Genomic DNA, 14189 nt, shown 5'->3' on the forward strand with positions numbered 1-14189 from the left:
CCACGGGCCCATCCATCTGGCCCATCAAGACTCACTCTCATTTCATCAGTCCATAAAACCTTAGAAAAATCAGTCTTGAGATATTTCTTGGCCCAGTCTTGACGTTTCAGCTTGTGTGTCTTGTTCAGTGGTGGTCGTCTTTCAGCCTTTCTTACCTTGGCCATGTCTCTGAGTATTGCACACCTTGTGCTTTTGGGCACTCCAGTGATGTTGCAGCTCTGAAATATGGCCAAACTGGTGGCAAGTGGCATCTTGCCAGCTGCACGCTTGACTTTTCTCAGTTCATGGGCAGTTATTTTGCGCCTTGGTTTTTCCACACGCTTCTTGCGACCCTGTTGACTATTTTGAATGAAACGCTTGATTGTTCGATGATCACGCTTCAGAAGCTTTGCAATTTTAAGAGTGCTGCATCCCTCTGCAAGATATCTCACTATTTTTTACTTTTCTGAGCCTGTCAAGTCCTTCTTTTGACCCATTTTGCCAAAGGAAAGGAAGTTGCCTAATAATTATGCACACCTGATATAGGGTGTTGATGTCATTAGACCACACCCCTTCTCATTACAGAGATGCACATCACCTAATATGCTTAATTGGTAGTAGGCTTTCGAGCCTATACAGCTTGGAGTAAGACAACATGCATAAAGAGGATGATGTGGTCAAAATACTCATTTGCCTAATAATTCTGCACTCCCTGTATTCTAGTCAGATTGTTTACAGATTTGCTGCCTTACTTTCAGTTGCTTCAACGCTTGGTATCAAGTCCCTTTAATAGGGCTGAATATGTTTAAGAAATGTTTCTCTTGTGCTTTGTTGATTTTGAACTTCTGATGTTTTGTCCACAGCTGGAGGAAAAGAAACTGATACAAAGAAGTGAGGTGCAAAGTGACCTGGTGACGTTGTATTTAAATGAGGTCAGAGACAATCGGCTAAGATTCGCTTTGTGTATTATACAAAAATATAATGCTTAGCATAAAAATATAGATTTGTATAATTCCCCCTCATGCACAAGGTCACACAAAACATAACACCCCCTGTGCGCTATTGATTGCGCTCCACTAGCCCTTAATGGTTATATATGCACAGTATATATCAGTAATTAAGTGCTGCATTACATAAGGTTTGTACACACAGTTACTGATATATACTGTGCATATATAAACATTTATTGTGTGTGCAGACCTTTTGTAATGCAGCACTTAATTACTGATATATACTGTGCATATATAAACATTTATTAAGTGCTGCATTACAAAAGGTCTGCACAGACAATAAATGTTTATATATGCACAGTATATATCAGTAATTAAGTGCTGCATTACAAAAGGTCTGCACACACAATAAATGTTTATATATGCACAGTATATATCAGTAATTACGTGCTGCATTACAAAAGGTCTGCGCACACAATAAATGTTTATATATGCACAGTATATATCAGTAATTAAGTGCCGCATTACATAAGGTCTGCACACACAATACATGTTTATATATGCACAGTATATATCAGTAATTAAGTGCTGCATTACATAAGGTCTGCACACACAATAAATGTTTATATATACACAGTTTATATCATTAATTAAGTGCCGCATTACATAAGGTCTGCACACACAATAAATGTTTATATATGCACAGTATATATCAGTAATTAATGCTGCATTACATAAGGTCTGCACACACAATAAATGTTTATATATGCACAGTATATATCAGTAATTAAGCGCTGCATTAAATAAGGTCTGCACACACAATAAATGTTTATATATGCACAGTATATATCAGTAATTAAGCGCTGCATTAAATAAGGTCTGCACACACAATAAATGTTTATATATGCACAGTATATATCAGTAATTAAGTGCTGCATTACATAAGGTCTGCACACACAATAAATGTTTATATATGCACAGTATAAATCAGTTAAGTGCTGCATTACATAAGGTCAGCACACACAATAAATGTTTATATATGCACAGTATATATCAGTAATTAAGTGCTGCACTACAAACGGTCTGCAAACACAATACATGTTTATATATGCACAGTATACATCAGTAATTACATGCTGCATTACATAAGGTCTGCACATACAATAAATGTTTATATATGCACAGTATATATCAGTAATTATATGTCACATTACATAAGGTCTGCACACACAATGCATGTTTATATATGCACAGTATACATCAGTAATTACATGCTGCATTACATAAGGTCTGCACATACAATAAATGTTTATATATGCACAGTATACATCAGTAATTAAGTGCTGCATTACATAAGGTCTGCACATACAATAAATGTTTATATATGCACAGTATATATCAGTAATTATATGTCACATTACATAAGGTCTGCACATACAATAAATGTTTATATATGCACAGTATATATCAGTAATTAAGTGCCACATTACATAAGGTCTGCACACACAGTGCATGTTTATATATGCACAGTATACATCAGTAATTACATGCTGCATTACATAAGGTCTGCACATACAATAAATGTTTATATATGCACAGTATATATCAGTAATTATATGTCACATTACATAAGGTCTGCACACACAGGCCTAGATTTAGAGTTCGGCGGTAAAAGGGCTGTTAACGCTCCGCGGGCTTTTTTCTGGCCGCACCATAAATTTAACTCTGGTATCGAGAGTTAAAACAAATGCTGCGTTAGGCTCCAAAAAAGGAGCGTAGGGCATTTTTACCGCAAATGCAACTCTCGATACCAGAGTTGCTTACGGACGCGGCCGGCATCAAAAACGTGCTCGTGCACGATTCTCCCATAGGAAACAATGGGGCTGTTTGAGCTGAAAAAAAACCTAACACCTGCAAAAAAGCAGCGTTCAGCTCCTAACGCAGCCCCATTGTTTCCTATGGGGAAACACTTCCTACGTCTGCACCTAACACTCTAACATGTACCCCGAGTCTAAACACCCCTAACCTTACACTTATTAACCCCTAATCTGCCACCCCCGCTATCGCTGACCCCTGCATTACACTTTTAACCCCTAATCTGCCGCTCCGTAAACCGCCGCCACCTACGTTATCCCTATGTACCCCTAATCTGCTGCCCTAACATCGCCGACCCCTATGTTATATTTATTAACCCCTAATCTGCCCCCCACAACGTCGCCGACACCTACCTACACTTATTAACCCCTAATCTGCCGAGCGGACCTGAGCGCTATTATAATAAAGGTATTAACCCCTAATCCGCCTCACTAACCCTATCATAAATAGTATTAACCCCTAATCTGCCCTCCCTAACATCGCCGACACCTACCTTCAATTATTAACCCCTAATCTGCCGACCGGAGCTCACCGCTATTCTAATAAATGTATTAACCCCTAAAGCTAAGTCTAACCCTAACACTAACACCCCCCTAAGTTAAATATAATTTTTATCTAACGAAATAAATTAACTCTTATTAAATAAATTATTCCTATTTAAAGCTAAATACTTACCTGTAAAATAAACCCTAATATAGTTACAATATAAATTATAATTATATTATAGCTATTTTAGGATTAATATTTATTTTACAGGTAACTTTGTATTTATTTTAACCAGGTACAATAGCTATTAAATAGTTAAGAACTATTTAATAGTTACCTAGTTAAAATAATTACAAATTTACCTGTAAAATAAATCCTAACCTAAGTTATAATTAAACCTAACACTACCCTATCAATAAAATAATTAAATAAACTACCTACAATTAACCTAACACTACACTATCAATAAATTAATTAAACACAATTGCTACAAATAAATACAATTAAATAAACTAGCTAAAGTACAAAAAATAAAAAAGAACTAAGTTACAGAAAATAAAAAAATATTTACAAACATAAGAAAAATATTACAACAATTTTAAACTAATTACACCTACTCTAAGCCCCCTAATAAAATAACAAAGCCCCCCAAAATAAAAAATTCCCTACCCTATTCTAAAATACAAAAATTACAAGCTCTTTTACCTTACCAGCCCTGAACAGGGCCCTTTGCGGGGCATGCCCCAAGAATTTCAGCTCTTTTGCCTGTAAAAAAAAACATACAATACCCCCCCCCCAACATTACAACCCACCACCCACATACCCCTAATCTAACCCAAACCCCCCTTAAATAAACCTAACACTAATCCCCTGAAGATCTTCCTACCTTGTCTTCACCATCCAGGTATCACCGATCCGTCCTGGCTCCAAGATCTTCATCCAACCCAAGCGGGGGTTGGCGATCCATAATCCGGTGCTCCAAAGTCTTCCTCCTATCCGGCAAGAAGAGGACATCCGGACCGGCAAACATCTTCTCCAAGCGGCATCTTCTATGTTCTTCCATCCGATGACGACCGGCTCCATCTTGAAGACCTCCAGCGCGGATCCATCCTCTTCTTCCGACGACTAGACGACGAATGACGGTTCCTTTAAGGGACGTCATCCAAGATGGCGTCCCTCGAATTCCGATTGGCTGATAGGATTCTATCAGCCAATCGGAATTAAGGTAGGAATTTTCTGATTGGCTGATGGAATCAGCCAATCAGAATATAGTTCAATCCGATTGGCCGATCCAATCAGCCAATCAGATTGAGCTCGCATTCTATTGGCTGATCGGAACAGCCAATAGAATGCGAGCTCAATCTGATTGGCTGATTGGATCAGCCAATCGGATTGAACTTGATTCTGATTGGCTGATTCCATCAGCCAATCAGAAAATTCCTACCTTAATTCCGATTGGCTGATAGAATCCTATCAGCCAATCGGAATTCGAGGGACGCCATCTTGGATGACGTCCCTTAAAGGAACCGTCATTCGTCGTCTAGTCGTCGGAAGAAGAGGATGGATCCGCGCTGGAGGTCTTCAAGATGGAGCCGGTCGTCATCGGATGGAAGAACATAGAAGATGCCGCTTGGAGAAGATGTTTGCCGGTCCGGATGTCCTCTTCTTGCCGGATAGGAGGAAGACTTTGGAGCACCGGATTATGGATCGCCAACCCCCGCTTGGGTTGGATGAAGATCTTGGAGCCAGGACGGATCGGTGATACCTGGATGGTGAAGACAAGGTAGGAAGATCTTCAGGGGATTAGTGTTAGGTTTATTTAAGGGGGGTTTGGGTTAGATTAGGGGTATGTGGGTGGTGGGTTGTAATGTTGGGGGGGGGGTATTGTATGTTTTTTTTTACAGGCAAAAGAGCTGAACTTCTTGGGGCATGCCCCGCAAAGGGCCCTGTTCAGGGCTGGTAAGGTAAAAGAGCTTGTAATTTTTGTATTTTAGAATAGGGTAGGGAATTTTTTATTTTGGGGGGCTTTGTTATTTTATTAGGGGGCTTAGAGTAGGTGTAATTAGTTTAAAATTGTTGTAATATTTTTCTTATGTTTGTAAATATTTATTTATTTTCTGTAACTTAGCTCTTTTTTATTTTTTGTACTTTAGATAGTTTATTTAATTGTATTTATTTTTAGCAATTGTGTTTAATTAATTTATTGATAGTGTAGTGTTAGGTTAATTGTAGGTAATTGTAGGTAGTTTATTTAATTATTTTATTGATAGGGTAGTGTTAGGTTTAATTATATCTTAGGTTAGGATTTATTTTACAGGTAAATTTGTTATTATTTTAACTAGGTAACTATTAAATAGTTCTTAACTATTTAATAGCTATTGTACCTGGTTAAAATAAATACAAAGTTGCCTGTAAAATAAATATTAATCCTAAAATAGCTATAATATAATTATAATTTATATTGTAGCTATATTAGGATTTATTTTACAGGTAAGTATTTAGCTTTAAATAGGAATTATTTATTTAATAAGAGTTAATTTATTTCGTTAGATAAAAATTATATTTAAGTTAGGGGGGTGTTAGTGTTAGGGTTAGACTTAGCTTTAGGGGTTAATCAATTTATTAGAATAGCGGTGAGCTCCGGTCGTCAGATTAGGGGTTAATAATTGAAGTTAGGTGTCGGCGATGTTAGGGAGGGCAGATTAGGGGTTAATACTATTTATTATAGGGTTAGTGAGGCGGATTAGGGGTTAATAACTTTATTATAGTAGCGCTCAGGTCCGCTCGGCAGATTAGGGGTTAATAAGTGTAGGCAGGTGTCGGCGACGTTGTGGGGGGCAGATTAGGGGTTAATAAATATAACATAGGGGTCGGCGATGTTAGGGGCAGCAGATTAGGGGTACATAGGGATAACGTAGGTGGCGGCGATTTGCGGTCGGAAGATTAGGGGTTAATTATTTTAAGTAGCTTGCGGCGACGTTGTGGGGGGCAAGTTAGGGGTTAATAAATATAATATAGGGGTCGGCGGGGTTAGGGGCAGCAGATTAGGGGTACATAAGTATAACGTAGGTGGCGGTCGGCAGATTAGGGGTTAAAAAATTTTATCGAGTGGCGGCGATGTGGGGGGAGCTCGGTTTAGGGGTACATAGGTAGTTGATGGGTGTTAGTGTACTTTAGGGTACAGTAGTTAAGAGCTTTATGAACCGGCGTTAGCCAGAAAACTCTTAACTCCTGCTATTTTCTGGCGGCTGGAGTTTTGTCGTTAGAGCTCTAACGCTCACTGCAGAAACGACTCTAAATACCAGCGTTAGAAAGATCCCATTGAAAAGATAGGCTACGCAAATGGCGTAGGGGGATCTGCGGTATGGAAAAGTCGCGGCTGAAAAGTGAGCGTTAGACCCTTTAATCACTGACTCCAAATACCAGCGGGCGCCCAAAACCAGCGTTAGGAGCCTCTAACGCTGGTTTTGACGGCTACCGCCGAACTCTAAATCTAGGCCACAATAAATGTTTATATATGCACAGTATATATCAGTAATTAAATGCTGCATTACATAAGGTCTGCACACACAATAAATGTTTATATATGCACAGTATATATCAGTAATTAAGTGCCACATTACATAAGGTCTGCACACACAATAAATGTTTATATATGCACAGTATATATCAGTAATTAGTGCTACATTACATAAGATCTGCACACACAATAAATGTTTATATATGCACAGTATATATCAGTAATTAATGCTGCATTACATAAGGTCTGCACACACAATAAATGTTTATATATGCACAGTATATATCAGTAATTAAGCGCTACATTACAAAAGGTCTGCACACACAATAAGGGCCAGATTCACAGGATACTCACAGGACATTCACAGAACACTCACAGGACACTCACAGAACACTCACAGGACATAAAAAAAACACACACAGAACACTTGAGATAAGTATCTCACAGCACTATCCCCATAAACAAATCCTTGTAGCTTCTTAAAGTAAGGATACCTAGTATATCCCGAAAAAATATGTTTTAAGAGTGAAACATCTAAGAAGCGCCTCAGGGAAGGCAAAGGATTCAATTAGTAATATATGTGTACACTAAAACATTTATTATGCAATACAATTAAAACATTTGTTATGCAATACAAGAATTTTAACAGTTTCAATACTATTATTCGCTAATCATAAAATCAATCATGGATCCATGTGATATGTAACCTGTCATATAAGACAATTTAAAAAATAGAAACAAAATTAAAACAAATATAAAGGTAAATTCAGTCAGGTCTTGACTAAATACAATATATCCTATCGTATGCAAAAGATGTCTCAAAAATACAAAAAATATCATAAATTTAAAAATATATAAAAAATGTAAAAACAAAAATATAAAAATATGAAAAATGTGAAAAATACAAAAATAAAAATAAACTATATGGTGCTCCTTAATTGGGTGAGTTCTAATGGAATATGTGATCCTAAAGAAGTTAGCAATAATCCAAAGTTCCTGATTAATCAAAAATAGATAAAGTGTTTCCCAGTTAAATACTGTGGAATAAAAAACACAACATAGTGCAAAATTGCTAAATAATAACAGAATGTGATTGAAATGAGGCTTACCATAAATATCCAACGCGTTTCGGCCCTTCCTTAGGCCTTTATCAAGACTGTACTTATGGTAAGTCACATAAGCCTCTTTTAAAGTGTAAAATAGCCAATCATTTGCGCTTCTAATTTGCGCCAAAAATGACTGACTTTTTGAACCGGAAGTGATACTTCTCAGTTCGTTTTTGTTTAGTTCCTAAAACATATGATTCACAACAATCTTTATTCTGTAAATGCGTATATAATTCCTAAGTGCTCTTTATTAATCTTATTGGGCTTCTTATTTTCACTTATTTGTCTCCCACATTATATTCAAAAATAAAATTAGTATGGATGATAGTTAAACCGGAAGTGAAGCCATATGCAATTACGTCACTTCCGGTTATCATAATAGTGTTCAAACTTCAGTGTATCTTGCTATTGATTACCTATTGTGTATTATGTTAGAGATCCTGTTCGTCCTTCTAGTCAGTATTGTTGGACAGAAAAGATGAAGATGTGGAGATGTGGTTAACATCGTCAAACCGGAAGTGACGCAAAAGCCAATTATGTCACTTCCGGTATCCTTGATGTAGGAGCCATATGGCTTGCGATCCGGGTCAAACTTAAAAGTCTTGTATGACATTCTCCTATCTCCTTGGTATAAGGATTTCTAATAATTGATGTAAACGAGAGGAAAAGTGTCCTACTGCGTATTATAAAAATCATAAATAAAAAGGTTGTCTGTTTCAATCAATATGTGAATATGTTCCATATCTCAGAACACGTTATTATGATTCTTATGAGTATCTCAGAGGTTGAATGGGTATTATTGATACTAGTCTTTGTATCGTCCTAGAGATATATGGATGTTAGCTTGGTTTAAATGTACATGCATAAAAATACATATATATAAAAAACATATATAAAAAAAGTATATATATGTGAAATACAATAAAATATAATATATAAAAACCTGCATAAAAATACATGCTAACATGCATAAAATATATATATAATATTTAGTAACCTACATAAAAGTACATGCATACACATACATGAAACGTATAGAGAACCATGGAACTTATATAAAGTCCATGAGAGATATAGAACCCCATGTATATTATATTTTATGGGTCCTAACAGAGGTTAATAATATTAAAAAAGATTGTGCTTAACAACTGAAAGGGTGGTTTGCTCTTTTTACATTAGAAATAAATAGTTCCTTATATGTTCTAAAATACTATTGAGTAGCTAGATTTAGATTAATAGGATTTGCTAAAACTGATACTTCCAGTATAAAGGATGGGGATAAAGGTGACATTTTACCAAATGTAGCTTAAGTAGATATGTATTAGTGTAAATAAGGTAATCCATCTTAATCTGAGTAATATTCTATACTAATAGTCCAACTCTTTATATCAATGAGATACGGACTAGGGAGTATGTGTGCAGCTATATTAAGCTAGTATGAAGATACATGGAAAAATAAGGCTGAATACTCTACTTCATAGATAAATGTGTGCATGTTGTTATCTCAAATTGAATAAATGTGACAGGTCTTCCTTATTGTTTAGACCCCTGGGATATAGACAATCCAGATTAAAAATCTATCTGGATTCCTCAGTTTTTAATTTCTTTTCCTGATCCCCTCCTCTCCAACTGGGAGTTACCAGTTGTATACCAATGTAGCTAAAGTCTTTCTTATTGCCCAAATGATGATTAGTAAAATGTCTATATAAAGGGGTTTCTATATTTTTGTGCTTTATTTGTAGCAAATGTTTCCTTATCCGATCCTTTAAGGGTCTAGAGGTCTGCCCTATGTATTGGAGACCACAGCTGCACTGTATTAGATATACTACTCCTTTGCTGCTACATCTAATATGATCCCTTATTGGGTATTCAATCTTACTGTTGTATGAGGTGAATTTTTGCATTTTAATACCTCTTTCACATGCTTTGCAGTTTGGGCATGGGTAGAAACCTCTGATGTCTCTACCATATATATCCCTCGTTTTGGGTCGTGTAATTCTAGGTATGCTTGGTGACAAAATATTCTTTAAATTATCCAGTTTACGATAGATGAATTTTGGTCGTGTTGGTAGCTTTTCTCCCAATATCTCATCATCCTTCAAAATCGACCAGTGTTTTTTAATTATTTTTTCTACAATGTGTCGGTTTGCACTGTATTCAGTGATAAAGGGAATGGTGAGTGATTCATTGGCAGAATCAATTTTGTCATTTTTACGTCTATATTGTAAGAGATCTTTTCTATCTCTACCTCTGACCTCTTTTATATTTCTCTCTAGGCTATCTTCATCATAGCCTCTTTCCAGAAACCTCTTGCTTAAACCCAATAAAATGGGCTTGCTCTTCCCATTTTATTGGGTTTAAGCAATTCTTCTTTAGTCTGAGGAGCTGTCCTTTTGGTATGTTAGACTTCCAATTTATGTGATGGCAACTGTCTTGATGGATATAATTATTGCAATCTACTTCTTTAAAGTACGTGGAAGTCTCTAACTGCCCATTGATAGCCTCAATCTTTAAATCCAGAAAGGTAATCTCTTTAACACTATGTTCATATGTGAACTTTAGGTTATAACTGTTATAATTAATTACCCTGATAGTATGTTCCAAATCTTCCATAGAACCCTTCCATGTTAGGAGGATATATCTATGTATCTATGGTATAGGACCAGGTCCGCGCTAGCTGGGCACGATTCCCAAAAAATTTGTTCCCATCGTCCCATATATAAGTTAGCATAGCTAGGCGCGAACCTGGTCCCCATAGCTGTACCACATATTTGCACGCAGAACACACACAAAATACACACAGAACGGGGGGCGGAGCCTGGCCACGCAGGGTGATGGCAGCATAAAAATTGGCTCTGATGCTCCACACCCGGTTAATGCTTATAATTCACTATCAACATCCTAAGATTTGACAACTTTTACTGCAGATCTCCCCACAACAATACCCTGCACCTCTCTGGGGGCTGAGAACATCTCGGAGCTGTACTTTTTGTGCCTGCACATCGAGGCTGACAAATTGCGGCCTAACCTGCATCGGCTCTTTACTGCGACACGGAGGAGGCGAACCGACTACTGAGCAAACTTTGCTCCCCTGATTACATTCTGAGGACATCGCGACTGCACACACTCACACAGAGACCCGGTGTGGGAAATCACGAGTCGCTTCGCTCTGAACCTCGCCATTGGCGGTCTCGTCCGCTGGCGGCTGCACCGCATCACAGAAGAAGAGGACACATGGCGGCTCTCCCAGAGGCTAAGAGAGCGTTACCGGAGACCTCATGAACAGCAGTGGAAGCCGGTAAGAGACCTCCATACTAAACTAGCCCCACACCTTACGCTCCACACGCCTGCAACACGGAGCTTACATGGGAAAAACAGCCTTCATATTAAATTCTCAACCCGGAGCATAGCATAACATTGCAAGGGACAGACAACACAGCAGAGGCTCTCTGGTATTTTGCCCTAGGCCACTGATCGCAGTCTGATTACACTACCCCTACTATCTAGAGCCACGTGGGGCCCATATAGGCTTACCTGCCTGAATCATTTAACAGACCTGCCACTCTCACAGGTTGCTCACTGGTTTAATATTTACTATACAACATGGCCAGCAGGAAACATAACAATAAACCTGAAAAAGGACTTAAGTCCTCAAGCCTCACTAACTTTCTTAGAGTTCCACCACCTAACTTAGAACCCTCAGATTCCAGACCCCCCTCCCCCACTCACATGGCTGATGAACTACCTGTTACAGAGACCTCACAACAACAAGTATACCTTACAAGACACGACCTCAATACCATCTCTTCTAAAGAGGACATTAATAAAGTGCTTTCAGAAATGAGGTCTCTGTTTGGTGACATAAAGAAGGACATAACCCAGGTTACCCAGCAAGTACAGGCCTTAGAGGCCAAACATGATACCCTTCAAACAACAGTTACCACTAACTCTCAACTGCTCAGTGACCATGAAGAACATATCCAATTTTTACTCTCAAAAGTTGAGGATTTAGACAACAGGGGGCGTCGCAATAACATTAGGATAAGGGGGACCCCTGAATCCGTTTCCCCAAAGGCCTTAGAGGGTTATTTGCAGGACTTATTCCGCACGCTGAAAGGCACACCTGATTCGCCAAACATACCTATCGAGAGAGCTCATAGGGCCCTTAGACCCAGGCCCCCACCTAAGGCCCCACCTAGAGACATAATTGTTAAGTTCCTTAGCTACAAGGACAAGGAATCAATCACACTAAAAGCAAGAAACATCAAAAACTTCACCCACGCAGGAATCCCTATACAAATCTTCTCTGACCTCAGCCTAATCACGCTACAGAAAAGAAGGGATCTCAAATTTATCACCTCAGAACTCCAAGCCAATGGGATACAATACAAGTGGGGCTTCCCGGTGTGTTTGATGGCTTCCAAAAATGGTGCTCAAGCTATTTACAGGTCCCCAAACGACCTATCTGAGTTCTGCAGGACACTTGACATAAATATCCAGCACCCGGAGTCCTCTGGGGCTTCCTCTCAGGACTTCCCTTCGCAAGGCTCTGGGGGCCCCTCCTGCACAAGGGACACTTGAAAATTCCAGCCTTTAGATCCTTTAACACCAGATTCAAATACTCCAGAGGTACAGCATGTCACTATTTCTCTACTGTACAGACTATGCCACCGGAGATGCTGTATCCTGAAATGGCCTGGTTTGACTGTCAATGTTTGATTGTTGATGGTTCTTTTTCCCATTACAACTACCTAAATTGAGGCTTTATATGTTCTGTAATCTAATGAATGTACACTGTATAAGGAGATTGCCATGAATTTGCTACTGCCAGGGGTCCTTGGTGATGTCCCACACCATCACATAATTAAGTTGGTAGTTCTTAGATTAATACTAGTCAGACATAGATACTTGAGGGCACAACCCTCCTAGTTTCCCTGATCCTATAGCAAGATATCTCATATATGCCCAGTAACCTCGTTTAGGTTAATACTAGCTTATAATATCCATAACCCTTGAGCATCCTGACCTTTATGATCTAATACCCAGCGTTCATACAATACTATAGTCCACTATACATACTATAACCTGTCTACTACACTATGTAACTGAATTGCTGGGGCCCCAATTCTCCCCGTCCACCACTCGCTCATAAAGAGGCTATATCTAATATCCCCTTTATCCCCGTGGGCTTTTACCCTAGAGATGATGGGACTAATAATGAGGGAGCTAACCCCTGACTCTCCCGAAGAGGCCCTACACACTTAATACCTTGGCACAGGCAGCAAAACTCCCCATAAAAGGAGCTACCACACTAGCCTTAATCCCATCCCTCACGGTTCTGCATAGGTTAACTGTTGTATTTGTTACTGCAAGCGTAGTTGTTTATCAGGCCTTTCATTTACGAAAAATGTTGTCCTTGTTTTTGTATTTGCACTTGTTTTTTCAGATCTTCTAAGTTGATTCTCAGTTTATATATTGCATTTTACTCATTGACCGGGTGTGGAGATACTGACCCCACACTTACTTTACTCTAACCTTCTATCCTTTTCTTCTATAGGTTGGAGGTATTGTATAAGTTTTTCTTTTTATTGTTTCCCTACTATTACTAAAATCTGTTCCTACACTAAACTAATCTCTCACTTTACACTTATCTTTATCTCTCTTCTCTCTCCCACCTTCCTTCTCCATCCTCTTCCCCTTTTCTCTCTTACCCTCCCCTCATCCCTTTTTTTTTTTTTTTTTTTTTTTTTTTTTTTTTTTCCCCTCTCTCTCCCACTCCCTCAACTCTCCCTTGCTCACTGAATTCTCAGCACTTCTAAACACTTAAACCACAAAATGACCTCCCAAACAGCTCACAACCTTTCCATCATGTCCTTAAATGTTAAGGGTATTAATATACCAGAAAAGAGATCACATCTCCTTAGGGATGCGACTAGGTTGAACTGCGACATACTATTCCTACAGGAGACTCACTTCAAAAGAGGTAGAGAACCGAACTGGTCACACTCCAAATTCCCTCACACTTTTTTCGCATCCGGCACCTCCAAGAAAAATGGAGTGGGGATACTTATCCGCCACTCGACGCCTTTTATCGCACAGCAGATAGATAAAGACCCAGAGGGCCGCTACTTAATAGTGGTGGGCACTCTGCATGGCCGCCCAGTCACTCTTGCTAACGCCTACTTCCCCAACCAAAACCAACACAAATTTATGTCACTACTTACCAGCAAAATTTTGGACCTTCTGAAGGGAGCTCTGCTCCTAGCGGGAGAC

General features: G+C 38.6%; 1 protein-coding gene across 1 annotated transcript in view; it reads left to right on the forward strand.

The window, feature by feature from the left end:
* The window catches only part of LOC128635707 (alpha-2-macroglobulin), an 806957-nt gene that overhangs the window by 714333 nt on the left and 78435 nt on the right, over positions 1 to 14189 (forward strand). The window contains exon 30 of the mRNA XM_053688833.1: positions 843 to 911. Within this exon, the coding sequence (XP_053544808.1) occupies positions 843 to 911 (69 nt within the window). The remainder of the gene's footprint in view (positions 1 to 842; positions 912 to 14189) is intronic.

The sequence above is a fragment of the Bombina bombina genome, chromosome 7 (assembly GCF_027579735.1).
Source record: "Bombina bombina isolate aBomBom1 chromosome 7, aBomBom1.pri, whole genome shotgun sequence".
Classification (NCBI taxonomy): Eukaryota; Metazoa; Chordata; class Amphibia; order Anura; family Bombinatoridae; genus Bombina; species Bombina bombina.